This window comes from Anthonomus grandis, chromosome 3 (assembly GCF_022605725.1).
Source record: "Anthonomus grandis grandis chromosome 3, icAntGran1.3, whole genome shotgun sequence".
NCBI lineage: Eukaryota > Metazoa > Arthropoda > Insecta > Coleoptera > Curculionidae > Anthonomus > Anthonomus grandis.
This window is the reverse complement of record NC_065548.1, coordinates 21,629,136-21,650,447: the sequence shown is the minus strand read 5'-3', so window position 1 is coordinate 21,650,447 and position 21,312 is coordinate 21,629,136. Positions and strand designations below refer to the sequence as shown.

At 29.4% G+C, this 21,312-nt stretch overlaps 1 protein-coding gene across 2 annotated transcripts in view; it reads right to left on the bottom strand.

The window, feature by feature from the left end:
- Positions 1-21,312, bottom strand: part of LOC126734544 (short neuropeptide F-like) — a 61,071-nt gene that overhangs the window by 1,244 nt on the left and 38,515 nt on the right. For both annotated transcript variants that reach the window (XM_050438225.1, XM_050438224.1), the window contains exons 2-3: positions 20,004-20,132; positions 7,658-7,812 (exon numbers count right to left, since the gene is read on the bottom strand). In XM_050438225.1, coding sequence (XP_050294182.1) covers positions 7,658-7,812; positions 20,004-20,106 — 258 coding nt within the window. In that variant the 5' untranslated portion in view covers positions 20,107-20,132. The remainder of the gene's footprint in view (positions 1-7,657; positions 7,813-20,003; positions 20,133-21,312) is intronic.

The following is a 21,312-nucleotide window of genomic DNA, read 5'->3' as shown; positions in this document are numbered from 1 at the left end:
GCAGATAATACTGCAAATATTATATCTTAGTACGGGTATACACGATCCGGTTTCAACGGATGCGTTTCTACCGCATAGGATATACGCGATACACACTGCGTTAAAAACGGATAGGTATTAAAAAAAATTCAAAAATTTGATTGTTTCGAGACTTTCATCGGGAAATAATGTTTTCATTGCAAGATTCTTCATCAAGAATTATTTGTGGTCTTGAAGCAGAAGATTTTTTGCGAGAGTCAGTATAACGTGAAAACATTGAAGGCATCCATATTTTGAAAGTGGTGTAGAAAAAAAATCGACAAATTTCATACAAATATTCGGCAGTATCATGATAAGTTTTTTAATTATTACAGAATGTCTAAAAAATCATTTGGCGAATTGTTGACTGTGTTAAAACAAGATATATAATGTAATAATTTGGGTGAAAATAACTAAAAACGCGCGTTACAATCGGAACGTTTATCGCGATACGTTTAAGTACGTGTGTTGGCTAGGGACCATCCCGTCATCCGTCGTCCGTTGCTACCGTATCAAGCTGCGTTACTCTTCCGTCGATGCGGTGCTAACGCATCGTGCATCGCCTTTTATTTAAACCTATGTGTTGTCGTACCAATGCGGTACCGCTCCGTTTCTAGCGCATCCGTTGAAACCGGATCGTGTACACCCGCACTTAGTTGCCTAGACCCGCGACTTCCACCAATCCCAAGAAAAAGTTCAATGTGGTAAAAACGCGTGATCTCGGTGACCGGCTCACTTCACCTTGGCTGGGATTCTAAAATCACGACTCGATCTCGATACGGTCATGACTTCGAATTCGATCGCGACTCAGTCGTGACGAGAAGGGTGATTCTAAATTTCAATCGTCGGCTAAACTCGTTTTATTCGATTTTATTTAGGTTTCTTGGTATACATTTGTTATTTTCCCTAATATTTGACGGAAACGTCAATTGTCTCTTCTATTGATAAATACGAAGAATTTTCATTTTTTTTTTTTATTTTTTTCGCTTTTATATTTTTTTATTTAAATATATTCCTATATTATTTCTTTAAAATAAAAAAATGTCGTTTAAAACCACCGCTATAATAATTGATTTCCTGGAAAATCACAAAAACTTGTTGTGTTCATCCACTTTTGGTCTTAATACGGCAACATATAACACCAGGGAAATTGGATCTCTCCAGAAATGTTAATTTATTAATTTGTCTTTCATCTCTTATATTTGGAAAATTAATTAATCGGTCAATAATTTCAGTAATTTTATAGAGTCAACGACTTGCAGTAGTTTCACTAATTCTAAATTTAAAATCTGGTCCAATGCTTATTTGGTAACAATGTGTGGCATAAAATCTTGACATACTAAAACTGCCAATTCAATGGTAGCTCTACTCCCTCTGTCTCTATTATTAACAAAAGGTTGTGGAAAATATGGTCGAATTAGATCTATTACTTGTTGTGTTTAAAAAAGCTTCTTGATATATTAATAAAAACTTGGTATGATTATTGGTAAACAATCAATTAAACAAATACGTTTAAAAAAGAATGCTGACACATTATGCACGTATTAAATAAGAAAGAAGCTATATCATCCGGTGCATACAATATACTCAAGCTGTCGTCGACAAATCGTGAAAAACTAGGCAATTCGCAAGACACTCACGGCTGAAAATTTTATTTAGAATCATATCGAGTAATCGTGTCGAATCGTAATTTTAGAATCCCAGTACTTGTTGTGAGATGACAATATTGTAGGATACCCAATGTGACACAAGCTGTGCACAGCCGGCTTAAATTAACAAATTTATTATAATTTTTTAAAATTAATTAGTAGTTATTTACTCCAGCTGTGAGCTGTGTTACATGCAGCGCCAAATACTGGTTCGTAGTTCTTCTGTATGTTTATCGTATTGTGTTGCGTGCCGGTAAATTTGAATCTTTAGAAAGCTCGTGAAATTTAGCGTTAGTGCTAGAGGCTGACGTTAAAGATGGTCGTCAGAGATTTTTGGTGGGTTGCTGTTTAGTGAATTAGTTTACTTGCTAATGTAACTAACTTATAATAAACCCCAAAAGTAAATTTTGATGCTGTGCAAATAAAACCTTCAATAATCAGTTATGCATTTAGCGCTTGGGTTTATTTCAACCCAGCTGCCTGGAAAGAAAGAAATTTTCGGATACATCAAAAACTGGAACCCACGAAGATATACTGCTGCTCTGACACATGCAAGGTATAAGGAAAATGCTTTCGAAAAATAACACAAAAACTGAAAAAACTTTAGAAAAATCATTTCATCACTTTCATTAGACTACTTGAAGCTAAAAATCACTCTTGCCTTATAAGACAGCTTCCCTTCGAAATTATTTGGTGTCTTTTAAAGTTCCTAAGACTCTAATAGTGGTAATCCCAGACTCTGGTGACGTTAAACCGCATACCAACTGTATTTATATGGTAGAGCTGATAAATAATTCTCAAAGGAAGCATTTCTATATGAACATAGTTACTCCTGCACAAATAAAACATGGTTCTCTTTATCAAAGAAATTCAGAGTTTTTATTTATGAAGAGTTCAGTGACAGACGTCTATCTTCGATTTTTAGGGAATTATCAGGTAATTGCTATGATATATTAGGAAAAGTAATGAGTGGCGCTCGTTTTTACAGACTAAGTGAGGACGTTTTTGGTAATGTTTTTAATAATAATAGTAAAGATAATGTAATTGTATTTTAATTATACTTAATTTAAGTTATATAAACATATATAGTCATCATATATTGTCATATATGATATATATATATATATATATATATATATATATATATATATAAGATAAACGCTCGGACATGTCGATTTTTATTTTTAACTGCGGGTTTTCTTACTATAATTTTATGTATACAGGGTGGCCCAAAAATAAGTTACGGTCATCAACGTAATTTTTTTAAATGTAAACACCTATTTTTTATTTTAGATTTAGGTTCTACATCAAATTCTAAGTACATTTCATGTACCATGTCCTATACCTAAACTCGACCGTTGACGATTGAACACAATAAAAGGCTATTTTTGGAAGAGTTATTTATATCAAGCAACCTATCAGTTATTGTTTGGTTATTTACATTTGTGGTTGGTGTTTTTGATTGTTAACTTGTCACAATTTGTTGTCAAATAATTTTGAGTGAATTTAGTTTGATTTAGATGCCTAAGCAAAGTTTTGCTTGTGTTAAGTTTATCAAAAGATAAAATTCATATTTCAAAAAATGGTACATCTTAGTGAGCGAGAGCGAATAGAGATTTTGATGATGATTGGTTATGGAAACAGGATGCGCACTCAGATGGAAGTCTGTGAAATTTATCATGCCAAGTATCCTGATAGGCCACGTATATCTCAAAGTGCTGTTAGTAAAATAGAACAGAAATATCGGGATTTGGGTCATGTCAGGGATAATTATACGAAAGGTCGGTCAAGTATATCAGAAGAGAAGCAACTAAATGTTTTGCTGGCAGTTGAAGAAGATTGCCATAAAACGACTCGCAATATTGCGTTAGAAAATCAGATATCCCAGACATCCGTCGTTAAGTATTTAGGTATAAATAAATGGCACCCTTACAAAGTTCAATTGGTTCATGAACTAAATGAAGATGACCCAGATAGGCGTTTAGAATTTTGTGAGAGACTTATGGACTTGTGCCATGCTAATCCACAATTTTCAAAAAAAAATGTATTTTCTGATGAGGCAACGTTTTGTCTTCATGGTAGTGTAAACCGGCAAAACTGCCGATATTGGGCTACTGAAAATCCGCACTGAATGATGGAGTGCCACAGCCAAGTCCCTCAAAATGTAAATGTTTGGGCGGGGGTGATTGAAAACAGGGTTATAGGGCCCTTTTTCTTTGAAGGATACTTGAATGGTGAGAGGTATTTAGAGTTTTTAGAAAATGACTTGGTTCCATGCCTTGCCACTTTATATCCCGATCCAGAAGACCCGGATATATTAGATAATTCCTTATGGTATCAGCAAGATGGAGCTCCAGCCCATTACACTCGTCCCGTGCGCCAGTACCTGGATACCGTTTTCCCTGGACGTTGGATTGGTCGGAGGGGTGCAATTGAATGGCCGGCCAGATCGCCGGATCTGACTCCTTTAGATTTTTTTTTGTGGGGGTATCTTAAGTCCAAAGTTTATGTTAATCGGCCAAACAATATTGAAGACTTAAAAATTAGAATAACGGAAGAAATAAGATTGATAGAACCTTCTGTTATCGATAACGTTTTACAAGAATTTCAGCATCGACTGGGACATCGCCAAGAGGTTCGTGGCAGCCATTTTCAACACTTAATAAATTCATTAAAATATTTTTATGTATTCTTGCTTGATATAAATAACTCTTCCAAAAATAGCCTTTTATTGTGTTCAATCGTCAACGGTCGAGTTTAGGTATAGGACATGGTACATGAAATGTACTTAGAATTTGATGTAGAACCTAAATCTAAAATAAAAAAATAGGTGTTTACATTTAAAAAAATTACGTTGATGACCGTAACTTATTTTTGGGCCACCCTGTATACATAAAATTATAGTAAGAAAACCCGCAGTTAAAAATAAAAATCGACATGTCCGAGCGTTTTTTTTTTGAACATACCCCTGAATTTTAAATGAATTTATTCCAACCTTTACGTTCGCACTGTATATATATATGATATCTTTGACAACGGTGAACCTTTTAAGAATCTCTATTCAACTTTAGTGGAAGTCAACTTTTTACTAGACAAACTTCTACTACTCGACAAAAATGCTCAACTCAACCACACAAGAAACAAGTCTAGAGAGTCTTGGAAAATTATTAATGACTTACGTGGTGAACGTGGGAAACCATCTGTTTCTAATAGCATGGTGACGGCAGAAATACGCACTAATTTTTTTGCTTTTTTGCTGCTACTTTGGATCTGGGCTCCTACTTACACAACATTATAAGTTCTGAAACGTTTTTCTTTAGACCAAGAGATTCCAGTGAAATAATGGAAGCTTTGTCCTTAAGAAGATAAGAACTCTTCTGGATAGGATGAGCTATCATTAAAAGTTCTTATGGCGCTACCGCAACCAATTCTTCATATTTTCGCTGAGCTAATGTTTTCTTTTCAAAAGGGTCCTTTCCACATTCACTTTAGTTTTCAATTTTTTCAGTTTTCACTCTTAAATAATAAAAGTGAAAACTATGATGATCTATCAAATTTCAGACTCATATCTCAGAAAAACACAAGTAGTATTTTTTGACAATGATACGCCATCTTATCGGCATATGGATACGGGTGTGCCTCAAGGTTCTATTCTTGGACCAATTTTATTCCTGCTATATGTCAATGATATCTCTCAAATTCCAATTAGAGGAAAATTTATTATCTTTGCAGATGATACAACAATACTTTGGCATGACACTGATCCCAAGAGGTTAATGAGTATTATTGATGAAGATGTAATTCTTGTAAACTCATGGTGTGAATCTAATAGACTTAATAAATTTTAATATTTCTAAAACTAATATTTTAAAGTTTGAATGTAACTTGGAAAAATGACTCTTTGCAAAATGAAATAATAAATTCTTTTGAAACATGCAAATTTTTGGGTCTGACAATTGATGAGCTATAAATTTGAAAATCATATCTCCTCTTCAATAGGAAAGCTATTATCCAACTGTTATGATATTAAAATAATAACACATTCTCTAGGACTTGATGTGGCTAAAATGGTCTACCATGCTCTTATTGAGTCTCATCTGAAATATGGTATTGTGTTTTTGGGTGTGTGCTCTCAGTATTTGTTTAGCTCTCTGTTTATTTTGCAAAAAAGAGTCATATGCACATGTATATAGTTCTCTTTTGTGCCCCCTGGAGGCCATTATTCTTAAAACACTCTGTCCTGACATTGCCATGCATTTTTATTTTAACAGCTACAATATTTTAACATTTTAACAGTGAGGAGATTTGCATAACATAATTGAACTTCATACTTCTTTTTTAATTGTATTGCGTGTGTCATATGTTTTATGTATGTAAGAATTGTTAAAATGTTTATGTTTTTGTAAAACATTGTATTGTCAACTATCTTTAAGGTTTTATATGGTGCTTTGTTAACCACATTATATTATTAACAATAAAGTTATTTTTGACTTTGACTTTGGATGATGACAGATCTTGCGTTCCGTAGACGTACTGATGTGAGTTGGTTGTTCACTTAACCAGTTAACTTAAATTTATCTACCACACTGCGAATAGTTTGTAACACAATTTTCTTCTTCTTCAGGTACCTTAAAGAGTTTTTGGATGTTGGCAACAATAACTTTTTTATAACAACTCGAAATATTTCTATTAAGCTTCTTTCAAACTGAGTCAGTAGGTTTCGCAACCATGATGTTCATCTCCTTTTAGACCCTGTTTTACCTAATACCTGTTCTTGTATTATTGTTGGCAGTACAGAGTGTCGATCTTTATTTCCCATGACATGCCTAAGGTATTCGCGTTTTCTTTTTTTAATGATGTACATGACTTCTATATCCTTTTTCGTTCTCCTTATTTCCATGTTTGTAATGTGAGATGGCCATGATATTCTGAGCATTCTTCTATACAGCCACATCTCAAATGGTTTATGATTTTTTGTGATGCCTTCTGTAAGTGTCCAAAATTCTTTTTTTATTAATTTTCTCCAGGATTATTTGGTGATTTTATTAAAAGAATTTTATCATTTGTACATGTTATTGAACGTTTTATCCGACTATGATGACTTTACAAAACAAACTGAATAAATTAAATTTAATTTAATAGTTGTAGTGTACTTTGCATATCATGTACTGCAGTTTACTTTAAAAACAATAACAAAAAAACATAACCTAAAAAAACCCTAACCTTTCAGTTTAACTGCAGAAGAATTAATCGAAGGTATAGAAAAAAAACACGATTTATAGAGAAAAGAATCCCAAAAATTAGGTTGACAGTGATGAAAATAAGGAAAAGAGTTAAAGATTTTCCTTGGTCTTTTTGGTAGCAGATTCCGCTAACAAGTCTAGCAAAGCCTGAATTTAATGCCAAGATTGCAAGTTGAGAACTCATGAGGTAAGCACACGGATTAGAATATTATATTTGTCAAAACTGTGCTTCTATATTGTATTGTATGGATCTGAGTATTCTATATATACAACGCAATGCGAAATGGAAAACAATTTTCCAAGGAAATGGTACACAAAAAAATATGACTCTCACCATTACAAAAACATGGCAGCGAATTTTCATATACTTAAGAATCAGTATGATTATGTATATCAAGTTCATATTGAAAACTTGGTGTGTCTGATTCACTTATCGCTTAGCAATCATTAAAAACTGTTTTTAATTTTTTTTTAGCAATTTAAAGCATTTAAAATTCTAAGAATAAAAAAATTGGAATTTTATATCTGCTGTATTTTATAAGCAAATAGCGTCACCGAGTTGTCAAACAAAAGCGAGCAATTACGACAGTTTAACCACAACGGGATCTCGGACTGATTTTATATTCAGCATTTTTCTATTATGCTTTAAAAGAAGTATTATTAAGAGGTTAAAATATATATAAAAGAGGTAATCTTATATAAAAAAGTTGTATACGTGATTAAACAACGTTTTTTTTTTACACTTACTGGATAATTAGGATCCATACGCTTTCCAAATCGAAGCCGCAATTGGGGCGAACGTCCGGCTTTTCTGGAGACAGTGTGATATCCAATCCCATTGTCCTCCATGTTGCTTTCCCTTACCCTGTCGAAAAGCATCTCGACTAACCCTCTAAGGCCGGCTTCAAAAAATTTAAATTGTTTTTAATATCAGTATAAGAAAAAAAGCTATTTTTAGTACAACATTCAATAAAAAGGTAAAAATATAGTATATGTATTTTTATCCGAAAACAGTTATGCTTTATGAAAGTACTTCTTGAACTGGAAATATACATATAAAACAAATATATTTATAAATATTTTCTAAAATTTTTGTCTGTTTTATATTTAGCGAATCTGACAAAATTGTTAAAACGAACAGGGCAATATCCGTTTTTTCCTTAAACCCACAATAAGACACATGTAAAATAGGGAAAAAAAAGGTGTGTATTTTTAAAGGATTGGAAGGTAAATTTTTTTATAATTTAATTATTGAATCAACACTGTACCTAACTGAAAAGTGCTTAAGAAGGGTGAAAATGTAGAGAAGATGTTAACAAATATAAATAAAAATATGTGACAAGATATAAAATCTCGAAAGTGAGAAAAAGAGAAAAACGCTCGAAAAATGAATTCAAAAAAAGCTTATACATTTTTAATTTTTTAAACATATATTTATTAAAAAATTTTATAAAGAAAACAGGAAAACATTTTTAAAATTTTTAGTGGTTGTGTCTGGTTTTCTTATTTCAAGAGATTAAAGTACCTGTAAAAGTAAAAAATAAGGCATTACAGCATACAAAACGGGTTTAAAATGCCATACAGCTCTGCTCTTAAATGGTCAAGTACAGATTTCTTTCCAGATGGTAAAAAGTTTTTTAAAAATATTCTTCAAATCCATCCTTGGAAGGTTGTAGCTTAAATTGATAAATATGATAAAATTGATAAATATGCAATAAACAATAAATAGTAAAACAAAGAATGTATGGATGGGACGTCAAATAGCAAAGGCAGTTAAAGATTTATTCTAGACAGTTGAGCGTATTCGATCAACTACTAGTAGTAGTTAGACTACTAGTAGTTAGAGTATATAGATCATCAATATTTAACCCAACGCAATTGAATTAAAAACATTTTCTGGGAAAAATTAAAACATTTTTCCAGACAATTGGGTGCAACCAAAGTGCATTTCTCAAAAATTTCTCATTTAAAAGGCTCTTAAATGTCTGAAAAAAATTATTTTATACCTTTTAGGCAGTTATTTGAATGTTACCACCTAATATAGAGTTAATAGAGTATTAAAGGTGACTTCAAATTTTTGAAAAAATATGGTTTAAAAAAAAGAAAATAATTATTTTAATAGACTTAATAGATTTCAAGTGCCCGGAAAAATAGAGTTTCAGTGTCTATTTTTGAGGCATGTAAAAATAGTTTGGAAGAAAAAAAGATTTTTTATACCGGAAATAGTTATTTATGTAACAAGTTTGTAAAATGATCCTTTTTTGGAAATTTCCATAAATAAAAAAAGGGGATATTACACACGTGTAACAAACAACATTTTTTCTGCTAACAAAATGAAGACAATATAAAAAAAAGTCAAAGATACCAAATTATTTTACGCACTGTTGCGCAAAAAGGCTATTTTAGGCACTAGTGCATAAAAGGTAAAACTTTACAAACCCTAGGTAGTGTGTACTTTACGCACGGTAGTAGAAAATAGTTAATTATGTATTAAATGTGTAAAATGATCCTTTTTTTATGAATGGTAAACTTGTCAATTCCCATAAATAAAAAAATGGGATCTTTTGTATGTTACACCTGTAACATACAAAATTTTTTCTACTACCGAAGAAAACATAAAAAAATAGAAAATATCAAATTACTTTACGCACTTAAACGACTTTACGGTAAGGAAACGTCAAAACATTTGTTGACAAATTATAAATTAAATGTCAAATAAACGTCAAATTACTTTTTACGCACTATTGCCTAAAAAGACTTTTTTAAGCGCTAGTGCGTAAAAAGTGAAACTCTACCCTCCCTGTGGGAAATATATAAAGTACTTTACGCACGGTAAAAAGTATTTTGAAATATTCGTACACATTATTGCTTTGTTTATTTAAAAAAAATTGTTTGTTTTAATAATAAAAAGAAACAAAATTATAAATATTTAAATTTAAGTAGTCAATATATAAATACGGTTTTCTTAAAGCCATTAAACATGATTAAAGGTAAATTGGAGTGCACAAGTTGTCCACTTGAAAATAATTTAATTTAGGACTCTAGAAACTGTATTATGTTATATGATAAATGTGGCTTTTACATTTTATATATAATATTATGAAAGTTAATTTCAAGCAAAATATGCGTTAATTTAAAAAATAAATTTAATTATTATTGGTTGAGTTTGTTTGTACTTATAGCAATTACTTAGTTTACTTAATTTTATTTACAAATATATCAATATTTATTTTCATAGTCTATGAAACAGAAGTTTGCTTTTTCAATTTTATAGTTAGCTACTAAGTAACCCTTTTACAGTTTATTTTATTAACTGTTTTTATGACTCAACTTACACTGAGATCTGTTTATTCAGAAAGCGCTATATTTCAATACTATATTCATGTCTTTTTCTTAAACTATATATCAAAAAATCCTATAAAGAAATTAGGATATCTAAAGTTAATACCAAATTATTAAAATCTTAAGCTTTTTATATATTTTATTGATAATTAGTTTTGGTTTGCGTTGTTTTACGTTTACTAGTTATTTTATAGTCAGTGAAAAAAAACTAACTTTTTTAATATCAAATATTTTGAACTATGTCGGTTCTATGAAAGCAGTATACATATAAAGAAAATCTTAAAAAAAAATTATTAATTATAAGAAATAAACAAGCGATTGAAAAACTAACATACAAATTATATTTATTTGTAATTATACATGTATTAGGTACCAACTCAATTATTACTTAATTTCAAATTAATTTTTTTCAGAAGCTAAGGATGCGTTTCCATGATGTTGTACCCCTCTCTAAGGGAGATCCTCTTTAAATGATATATATATTTCGATTTTGATGTATTAAGAGTAGTCTCTCTCTAAATATATGAAAGTATCATAAGCTCTAATACTAAACAATAAGATACAATACTCAATAATTTGAAACCACTTAAGCAAATCATGCGCTATAGAAAGCATCACTTTTGCCTGTCCCTTCTATCAAAGTACATTCTAAAATATCTGGCATCACTTATATTTTTTCTTTTCTGTCTATCAATAATAAATAATTTGCTTAGGATGTCATATAAAAAGAAATCATTGATATATTCTACAACTAGTTCTAAATTACAATTTAAAATATCGATATTTGTATCGATATCGATATCTCCGGTAGAGATCTCTGCAGTAGATATCAATAGTAGTTACTTAAAATCAAGGAATATTTAAATAGTATCGTCAATGTAGTAGTTTAAGGACTTCCTTATGTATTGAAAAAAAGTTTAATTTTATTGGTTAATAAAATCTTCAAGATCATCACACATATCTAACATATTTTTACGTTCTGTAAACTTTCTATAATTTTAAAAGTACAAACGCATATAGAAATTTATATTAATCTAAAAAACTAACATTTCGTGCACTCTATTGCGGAAAATATAATAATTCCTAAAAGTTCAATGGCTTTTATTATCCATCATAATTTCCCCGGGGACTTGCAGCTTTTCTGTTGGGCTTCCGTCATAGTTTAATTCATAGTTCAAGTCATTATTTTCCGAGCGAATTTTATTTCCAAATGTATACTAATTAAGGCATAATTACAAAAATAATAGTTTAGTTCGAGCACCATTCAACGAATTATAATTCTTAGCCTTTTATGTTTTATTTACAACCTTAAATAGTAAAGATCTTGAAAATAACTTTTATTTGGACTAAAATTATTTAATCGAACTTAACTTGAGAAATTTAATGAAAACTAAAATGTTATTTCAAGCGTATCTTACTACGAACTTCTCTTTTTGAGCAATTTACAAGTCTGTTTTTGACGTATTGTTAAAGCCAATTGCACTGATGTCAGTAGTGAACTTGCTTCCTTGGCGATGTATTTTGAAATAAATTTACTTCGATTTGTCTTTCTGCAAATGAGTCATTTATCGGTATTGAAAAGAGTTTCCAGATTGATTTTAAATGCCATATAGAAGGAAATATAACCGTAAGTAGGTGATAAGACTATTTTACGATATATTTTATATATCGTAAAATAGTCTTAGAAGCAACTTTTGAATTGATGAAATATATCAGCAATTAAATGAACAAAATTATTCGAGGTAGCTAGTTTTACTATCTACAAGAAGTATTTGATAAGATAATTGATGATTAACTGTTAATTTTATTCATATTTCAAGTTAGTTGATAAGATTTCGTGGATTTTTTTGCACATAATTAAAAACATACATAAAAGAAAGAGTGCATTTCGTTATAATAAATAAGAAAAATAAAAAAAACATATTGTAAGTATACATCTTCATCAGGATATGGCGATTAAAGCATTATAAAATTTAAAATTAGCGTAAATCAAAATATATACAGTTATTATAAAGATATTTAATATAAAAAATTAATTATACAGTACAACTATCAAAAAATGGAGGAATATAATTATTCAGTGCTTAATTGTTAATAGTAAGATTAGTTGAGTCCCCCGTATAAAAAACATTATAAATAAAATTGGAACTAAAATTGTAGTTTTTGAAATACTGACTAAAATGTGAAAAAGAAAAAAATATTTATTACACAAATCAAAATTATGATTATAAATTATATATATACCAAGCACTAAACCCGACTAAATAGCTAGATAAAATTCTCATTTACTGAAAAATATATTAACTCGATAAACAAGATTTAATTGAACTTCAGAGCAATTTCCCCAGTTTAAAAGTCCACTTACACACACAAAAGTTACCTATCAACGCCAAATACTGCAATGACTTCTTCTCCTATATTTAAAAGTCCCTATAAAAAGACTTGTGCCTCATGATTTCATAATCTACAGTCATTTAATTCGTCTCAGTAAATTTTGTAATTTTTAAAAAAAGTTCTATCATATTGTTGCCAGACCTTACTCTTTAGCTCCTCATCATTTCAAAGGAGAGATTAGTAATAAATTTATTGCTAAGTTCTTGTGATGCATTAGGATATCTAATACCATTTCTTATTATGCTGATCTATATATTTATTGGTTATGCTTCCGTATTTAAACTTTCATGACAAGAAAGATATATAAGCTTAAGATAAAACTTACATAGCACTCATTATTAGAACAGGACTGAAGGACGAAGAAACGCCACGCGCTGGCGCACTAGTTGCCTCAGTAGATGTCTTCTTTTCCATAGTTAAGCAATGTCGTAAGACTGTAAATGTGCTCTAACCGTTTATTAATATAATATTTTTTTTTACTAGTTAAATATTAGTTGTATTTTCAGCAATTACTGAATAAACGATTTTTGAATTTTGAAAAAAAAATCAGCATTGCGATCTGATCAGCATTTATAGTGGTGCCGTTTATCTGGATCATCTGAGAGCATGCACAGTAATTTATCTTTAAAAATTACCTTACTTCTGATAAACGAATGCAGATTCTGGAACTTTGGTTTGTTAGAAAACTAAAACTAGGGATTTTTTATTATTGGTAGCTTTCATTATTGGAGTGTCTTAGATTCACCTGTACTGAAAAATTAATTATAATATTAAAACTAGAAAGTAATATTATAAACATTAAACAAACTTAAAAAAAAAACCTTTCTGAAAGACTTTCTGACTGACAAATAAAATATTTTTATAAAGTAATTTATTAAGTAACACATTATATTGCCTGTCCGTTGAAAAATGATATTATTAAATAAAATATTTTGAACAGATTTCTACTATTAATGTGAAAAATTTAGGATGTATATGTTGTTGCTGATTAGAAGTTTCTTACATTTAGTTATTATTCAATATACGCTCAAATATAAAAAAATACATTTATGTTTTTTTTTCATTTTAGCTGTCACTATTTATTATTTTCCATTATTTATTATGTATCTTGAAAATAATTTAATAGCAAATCGATACGATACCTCTAATCTTGCAATTTTTGCTTTTAATTTGGACTCATATACGATAGCATTAAACGAAAATTAAAAAAAAAATATTTGTTCTTTTTTTATCGTAAGTAAAGTTAGATAAATGTTTTAACTATGAAGCTTTCTCCGCACGCTTTTCTTGTCTTAAAATATATCTAGCGCCTTAAGATCTAATCTAATTCTAATAGGATAATAAATTCAAATATTTATCTTTTATCCATTGTAGTATTTAACCAATTTCTCGGCAATTATTAGATTTTAAATAATTATTAATTTATAGCTCTTAGTTAAAGCATAAGCATAAATTAATTTTACTAATAACTTAATAAAATTTGTAAACTGTATGTAATTAATAAAGCTTTTATAATTGGTATTCTAATAATTAACCATCCTTAATTTCTTAAGGTCTAATCTAGTTCTAATAGGATAATAAATTCAAATATTCATCTTTTATCCATTGTAGTATTAAACCAATTTCTCGTCAATTATTAAATTTTAAAAAATTATTAATATATAGCTCTTAGTTGAAGCATAAGCATAAATTAATTTTCATAACAATTTAATAAAACTTGTAAACAGTATGTCATTAATAAAGCCTTTATAAATGTTATTCTAATAATTAAGTACAGAAACAAATAGATTCAATAGATGTTGGTTAAATTAGGCTTTTGACTTTGATTAACCAAAACTGGTTTATTATATCAATATTTAGTCTATACTATGCATATATTTTCTAACCATTGTGCAAGTTTTATATTAACGCTTATGCATATATATTCATTTTAATGTTATATGAACAATGATTATTATCTTTATGTTTCTGTTAGTTGCCTAAATAAATAAAACTTGTATTGCAATAAGTTTAAGTTGCTTATTGAAGAATATTTAATTTGTTTCAAAAATATTTGTAGTTGTAGTAACTGGGTTTTAAGCATAAGACGTTATCACGTATTACAAGGTATCCTTTACAGAAAAATGTAATAATAACAATCTAAAGATATAGCTCTTGAGTGTCATTGTTTTGCAGAGTTAAATGAAAAATTTCGTCTTATTTTAAGACCAAAATGAATTGTGTTTATTACTTGTTGGACATTTCTTTAAATATACCTTATTACATTCATCATATTAAATTATTCTTGTTGATATTAAATAATATTAAATAAATAGTTAACATTCTTTAAGGCATATTTGGTAAACTAAAAAAACGTATTTAGTACGATTTTTACACTTACTCTACACTTACACTTCTCTAATTTCCAAACTTTCATTTAATTTGCTTTTAATACCTTTGTTCCCATGACAATTTTTGCTGTAAGATTTTCATTTGATCAAAAAGTTTTTAAGTCCATTGATTTTTTTAGTATGTGTATTGACGATCTTTCCTTACTGTATTAATATTTTTTAAATTTCACATTGCTTTGTTATTTATTAGCAAACTATTGATAATAAAGGAAAGGACATGTTCTGACAGGTTCTTGTCTTATCCCATATGTAATCTCTAGACATATAGTTCGACATATATTTATTTAAATTATATATATTTTTTAAAAATGTTAATATATTCGATAATAATTCTGGTATATTGTATACAGAGATGTTACTGACGAGAAGTTACCATTAATGTATATTACAGAAAAAAAGGTATTTACGGTGTTGATACGAGTATTTCTCAAATATGTTGATATTAAAAGCACCTTGTTGAGAACAAAATCTAATATATTGAGAAAAATACCCCAAACAAAAACATCCTAATAAAATTTTTAATATTTCACAAATAACAGGAACTTTTGGCACAGGAAATATTTTTTTTGTAAATTATTTTAAAGCGAATTAACTTTTTTTGTGGTTTGCTGATATTATCCACCAGATAAGTGCTGTATTATAATTTTCGACTTTTTTTTCAATATAATTTATTTATTATTCAAGGCGTTCAACGACTTATAGTTTATAGACACACTTTAATAATGATTATCGCATTTATTTTTATAGAAACACACAAGTTAAATTAGCAATTAATTAAGTTTTTTAACTTTATTTCTTTGGGACCATATTTTTTTTTTTCAATTAAAAACGTTATATATTTTTCTTGGTCATATACCTTCCTGTGATTTTACTATAACTGTTTTTTTAATTTTTAACCCGATTTAATAAATTAATAATTAGGAACTTATAGTAGGGTATATACTTAGAGATTATTCAAGATACATTCAATATTATTTAATATCTTATTATCTAGATATCTTATTGTTCATATAGAAACGTTCTTTTACAAATATCTTACCTGAGTTTAACAAGAATTCTGATATCACTTCACTTTAAAATTTATATATAATGTTAGAATGTTAAAAGTCAAAATAATTGATTTAATAGAAAAAGTACAGTAGATGCCCTATATTACTTACTTCTAAAGTAACAAAGAAAGTTTCGGTTGGGAAGTATGTACTTCCAACAGTTATCAATCTTAAACCAATGACTATTCTACAGGCTTATACAGGGAGTCCCAAAAGTAATAGGATATAGAACACAAGTAGATTCCTTACAAAATAATGTGATTGAGGTCAACTTGCCTAATCCTAAATTTAATAGTAACTGAAATACAGTGTGTCAAAGTATTATTTGATTTATCGTTTTTTTTCTCATAGATTCCTGAACCAAATGACATAGTGACATGAAATTTAGAACATACGAGTCTTTTAAAAAGAAAAATAAAATTTTGTATACAGTTTTCGTGTTTTCAGTAGAGGGCGCTCGTTGCGTTAGTTTTTACTTTTTTAAATCCTCTAACTTTTTTACAGCTCCGTATATTGGCTTGAAAAGTAACAAAATAATTTCCTTTTTTAATATTACATAAAAAATATATACTTTATTAAAGTCGCTAGGAGCCAGCATTTTCGAAATAATCGTACTTTTAGGTTTTCAGAATATGTGAATGACTTAAATTTACTAGATTTTTAGCAATGCAATCCTAAATAAAATAAAATTAATACCTAAAATTATTGATATTTATGTAAAATTAGAATAATTAGTAAACAAAAAAATATATTACGACTTTTTTGTTAATTCTTATATCATAACCAAAGTAAATGATATTTATTTATTTTTTTTATATTTTATTTTTAAGCAAATATACCAGAAGCAATAATAAACAAAGAAATATACAAATAACGCTATTATAACAACTATTCAAAATGCCCTCCATTAACTTCAATGAATTTTGAAATAAGTTAACCAAATGACGTATTTTACAAAGAAGATCCTCATTATTTCTTAACATATTTACAGAATTTACAATTTATACATTTAGTTCATTTAAATTATTTATAGGACTCATAAACAATTGATTTCAAATATCCCCAAATACAGAAAACCATGGGGTTTAAGTCTGAACTACGCGCAGGCCAAAGCAACGGTCCTCCACGGCCAATCCAACGTTCGGGATATTGTTCGTCAAGGTAATTGTGTACCTGTCGAGAAAAATGTACATAAAACATTCAATGATATATCTTCTAAAAGACCTCCAAGTTTATTTCGTAAAAAATTTAAGTACGAGTCATGGGGGCCTATTATATGGTTTCCAATAATACCGCACCAAATGTTAACTTTAAATTCATGCTGGAAATAACGACTGACAACTGAATGGGGGTTTTCAGTATCCTACATATAAGCATTTCTAAAGTTAAATACGCCGCGTCTAGTAAATGTAGTCTGGTCTGTGAATAACACTCTGCTAATAAGCATTGAATCTGCGTTTTGCATATTTTTAAACTGAAGACAAAACTGCATTTTGGCTGGCAAATCTGGTGGGATCAAACACTGAACTGGTGTAAAGTGGTATGGATAGAGGCCGACACCCGTAGGTGCTGCTATTTGCCTAGTACTTAACCCGGTATTTTCTGCTACGCGGACTAAAATTTCTTCTTCCTGTACTTGGGAAATATTTTTTGGGCGGCCCAAACTAGGCATTTTTGACCGAAATGATTCAGTTTCTCCTAGTCGGCTATAAATTCTTTGGAATAATATATGGTTTGGCTGTTGCCTATCTGGTATATTTTCTGCGTCTTGCATGCCGTCCATTAAAATTTACTTCCGCATAAAAGAACGCATATCACACATTTCTAAATTGGTAAACAAATTATGCCCAGGCATTACTTAAAATGATTAAACTTTAGTGAAAAACTTGTTTTCTCGTTTTAAAAGTCTTATATAACATTCAAAAAGTTTGACATAAGTAATTTGTCTCCAACGCCAACTGCCAAAGATGCGATTTAAATAAAGTAGTAAATAAATATTATTTAAAAAAATTTTTTTGAATAATGGTGATTATGTCGAAAGTAATTGCTAATAGCGACTTTAATAAGGTATACATTTTTTAAGTAAAATTAAAAAAGGAATTTATTTTGATACTTTTTAAACCGATATACCGGGCTGAAAAAAGTTTGGGTTCTAAAAAAGTAAAAACTAACGCAACGAGCGTCCTCTACCGAGAACACGAAAACTGTATACGAAATTTTAATTTCTTTTTAAAAGACTCGTATGTTAAAAATTTCATGTCAGTATGTCGATTGGTTCAGAACCCATGAGAAAAAAAAACGATAAGTCAAATAATACTTTGACAAATAATATTTTGACCTGTATTTTAGTTACTATTAAAGTTAGGATAAGGCAAGTTGGCCTCAATCACATTATTTTGACGTAAGGAATCTACTGTTGTTCTATGTCCCATTACTTTCGAGACATCCTCTATAGTAGATATGTATGTAGTGGCAGTATAGTAAATAGTCTTCAGATGTTGGGAATGTCATCACTGGGCTGGCTGGATTGCTTGGTTTTGCGCGATGTAAGTTGCTTCCAGGAATCTTGATCTCTTTCCAAGTCCAAGCGTGTTCTGTTATATATTATCTAGGAACCTTTCCTGTCCAAATATGATGTTCTTTTGTCCTGACTTGCAGTGGTAGCTTTGTCTTTCGTTATGGCTCCTCACATTCTCAGGGGATTTGGTACACGCAGTTCTTGATATCCAATAGGGATTCTGGCTTAGTCTTCGATACTAAATCTCGTATGTTTCTCTTCGAAGTGAAAGCAGTCTTAATGTTAAATTCTTTGGAAATTCTCCTAATTTTCTTTAAAGTTCCCTTGATCGTTAAACAATCTGTAGGATCCTTTAGTTACTGTGTTTCTTTCGCTCGCATCTCTGCTGTTTTCCTAACACTTGTGTTTAAGTTTGCTTTGATATACATTTGGCTATAAGTCTTTGGTGATGTTTCCTATTATTAAGGGCAACATTGTTGTTGCCTATTGTGGTTTCTTATAAAGGGTTTTAATGATTCTCATCTTTCTTTAACAATGATGATTGAAGTTGTGGTACAGTTATTGTCATATGTGTATTAGTTTACGATAGAATGATCTTCTTAAATATCCTCATTTGTTGTTTTTTACAGGAACATCTAAAAAGTACTGCCTCTTTTTCTAACTACATCGGAAACTTGATCCTTGGTCTAATGATATTATTAATAATTTATGGAACCATTCTATGTATATATTGGCTACCACTAGATATAACGACGAAACTGAAACATTAAAAGTTTTTCGTTTTGGGTGTAAAGCCCATCTTTAAATTGAAAGTAAGAGTTACGAAGACAAACCTTTATAAGTTCCATCACTCCTGCCAGTGGAAGTCCAATGCGTTTTTCAAGTATTACGATCTAATCTTTCTTTGATGCCCTAAAGAGAAAATTATTTTAGGAAGACCGTAGAAATGTAGTGGCGTGATATGGAGTCCTGTGATCTCTTTCTCCTATTACGTTTAGTTAAAACTTCTTTAACCTTGTTGTAGTTTTCGGCATCCATTATAATTGTTGTGTTGCCCTTGTCCGCCGGTAGAATCTTGATGTTAGTGTTCTTTTTTAGATTTTTGAGTGCAGCCTTTTTCTGTCTACAGATATTTTTTTTATCGTTTTATTACCAGTTGGTCAAGAGTGCCTCTCGTCTCATAGCGAAGTTCCTCCGCTTCTGCCCGAGGTATAGACTGATAGACCCGTATGAATCAACTAATTTTTATCGAAAGGTATTGAGAAAATAACAGAAATTTTGGACTACGGTATATAAGATTGCCGTTCTAAACCATACTAATGATATAATCATTCGTATTTTAAAATGTTACTAAGATTGCAAAGGCGTTCTTAAAGAAAATTAAAATTATATTTACCAACCATCGTAATCAGAAGAATAAGATGGGGCCGAGGTAACATTGGCAACAAGCAACAGTAGGCAGACAAACGCAGAAAAAACCCTGATAGTACTCGTGATATTCATGGCTGATTGGAATAACGGGTGAAAATCTGAAAAACAAAAAAAAAATATTACAAAAATTATACGTTTAATGAAATCATAAAAAGAGCAGTTGTAAAAGTAAACTAGGTAATAAAAGTAAATAAAGTAATAAAGTAAATTGTATATTCTGTCTGTCGTTAAAGGCTTTATTTTTTTATGTCTTACGATTAAGTATCTCCTTTAAAATAATTAAAAATTTAATTTAAATTTTATAGCTTATTAGACTTTTTAAATGAATTTAATTGGCATTTAACATTTATAATCGATCAAATTAAATATTTATATAATTTTTTGTATATATTTATTTATATATTTAATTTATCAAAAATTACTTTTTATTTTATTTCTTATTTATCAGGTTGTACATTTAATATGCGGTCCACGTAACCTAGTTTATTTTGCACAAAACATGATTTATAAAATTTGGCTTCCCATTATTCGTTTTTTCCACAATTGTTTATTTCCATTATACTAAAAATGAAAAGGTGTGTTAATAACAGTAATATTTTTCAACACGAGGGAATGTACATTTATAGGATTTCCCATCTGACCTCGTAAAATTTATTGTTAATATTTGACACAAATTTATATAGTCATTATCGAGGGTCGGGCCTAGGAATACATTAATTATTAAAATAGAAAGAAAACTGAATAAATATACGCAATTGGCTATGATTAAATTAAAAATAGGTGTTATAAAAAATTTTGAAATTTTAATTTGTTTTAATTGTAAATTTCAACTAAGAAGTATTTTAAGAATTATTAAATTAAATATATATCAAGTATTTGATTTCATAGAATTTATCGCTCTTTAGGCAAAAATGTATGGCTAATGATAATAACTACTTTATTATTCACTAAGGCCATTTAAGATTATTGAGTACTTTAAATATTCCATGGCAATTTTATGAGAATAATCATAAGCCATTAGTACTTTTTTTGTTTTTTAAGACATCTATAAGAACTCTTGTGAATTCGTTTTTTTGTTCGCTATCATTGTAAGCAAAAAAAAATTTTTTTTAAAAATTAATCTTGTTGAACAGTCAGTTAACGTATTTGCCCGATCCACAGCGAATGAATTTTTTCAATTAACACAAAATTAAATTACCTCTTTAAGACACGGTAGATGTCATAAAATCGAATTCGTAATATTTTGTAATTAATTCACTGATACCTGGTACTTTGTTG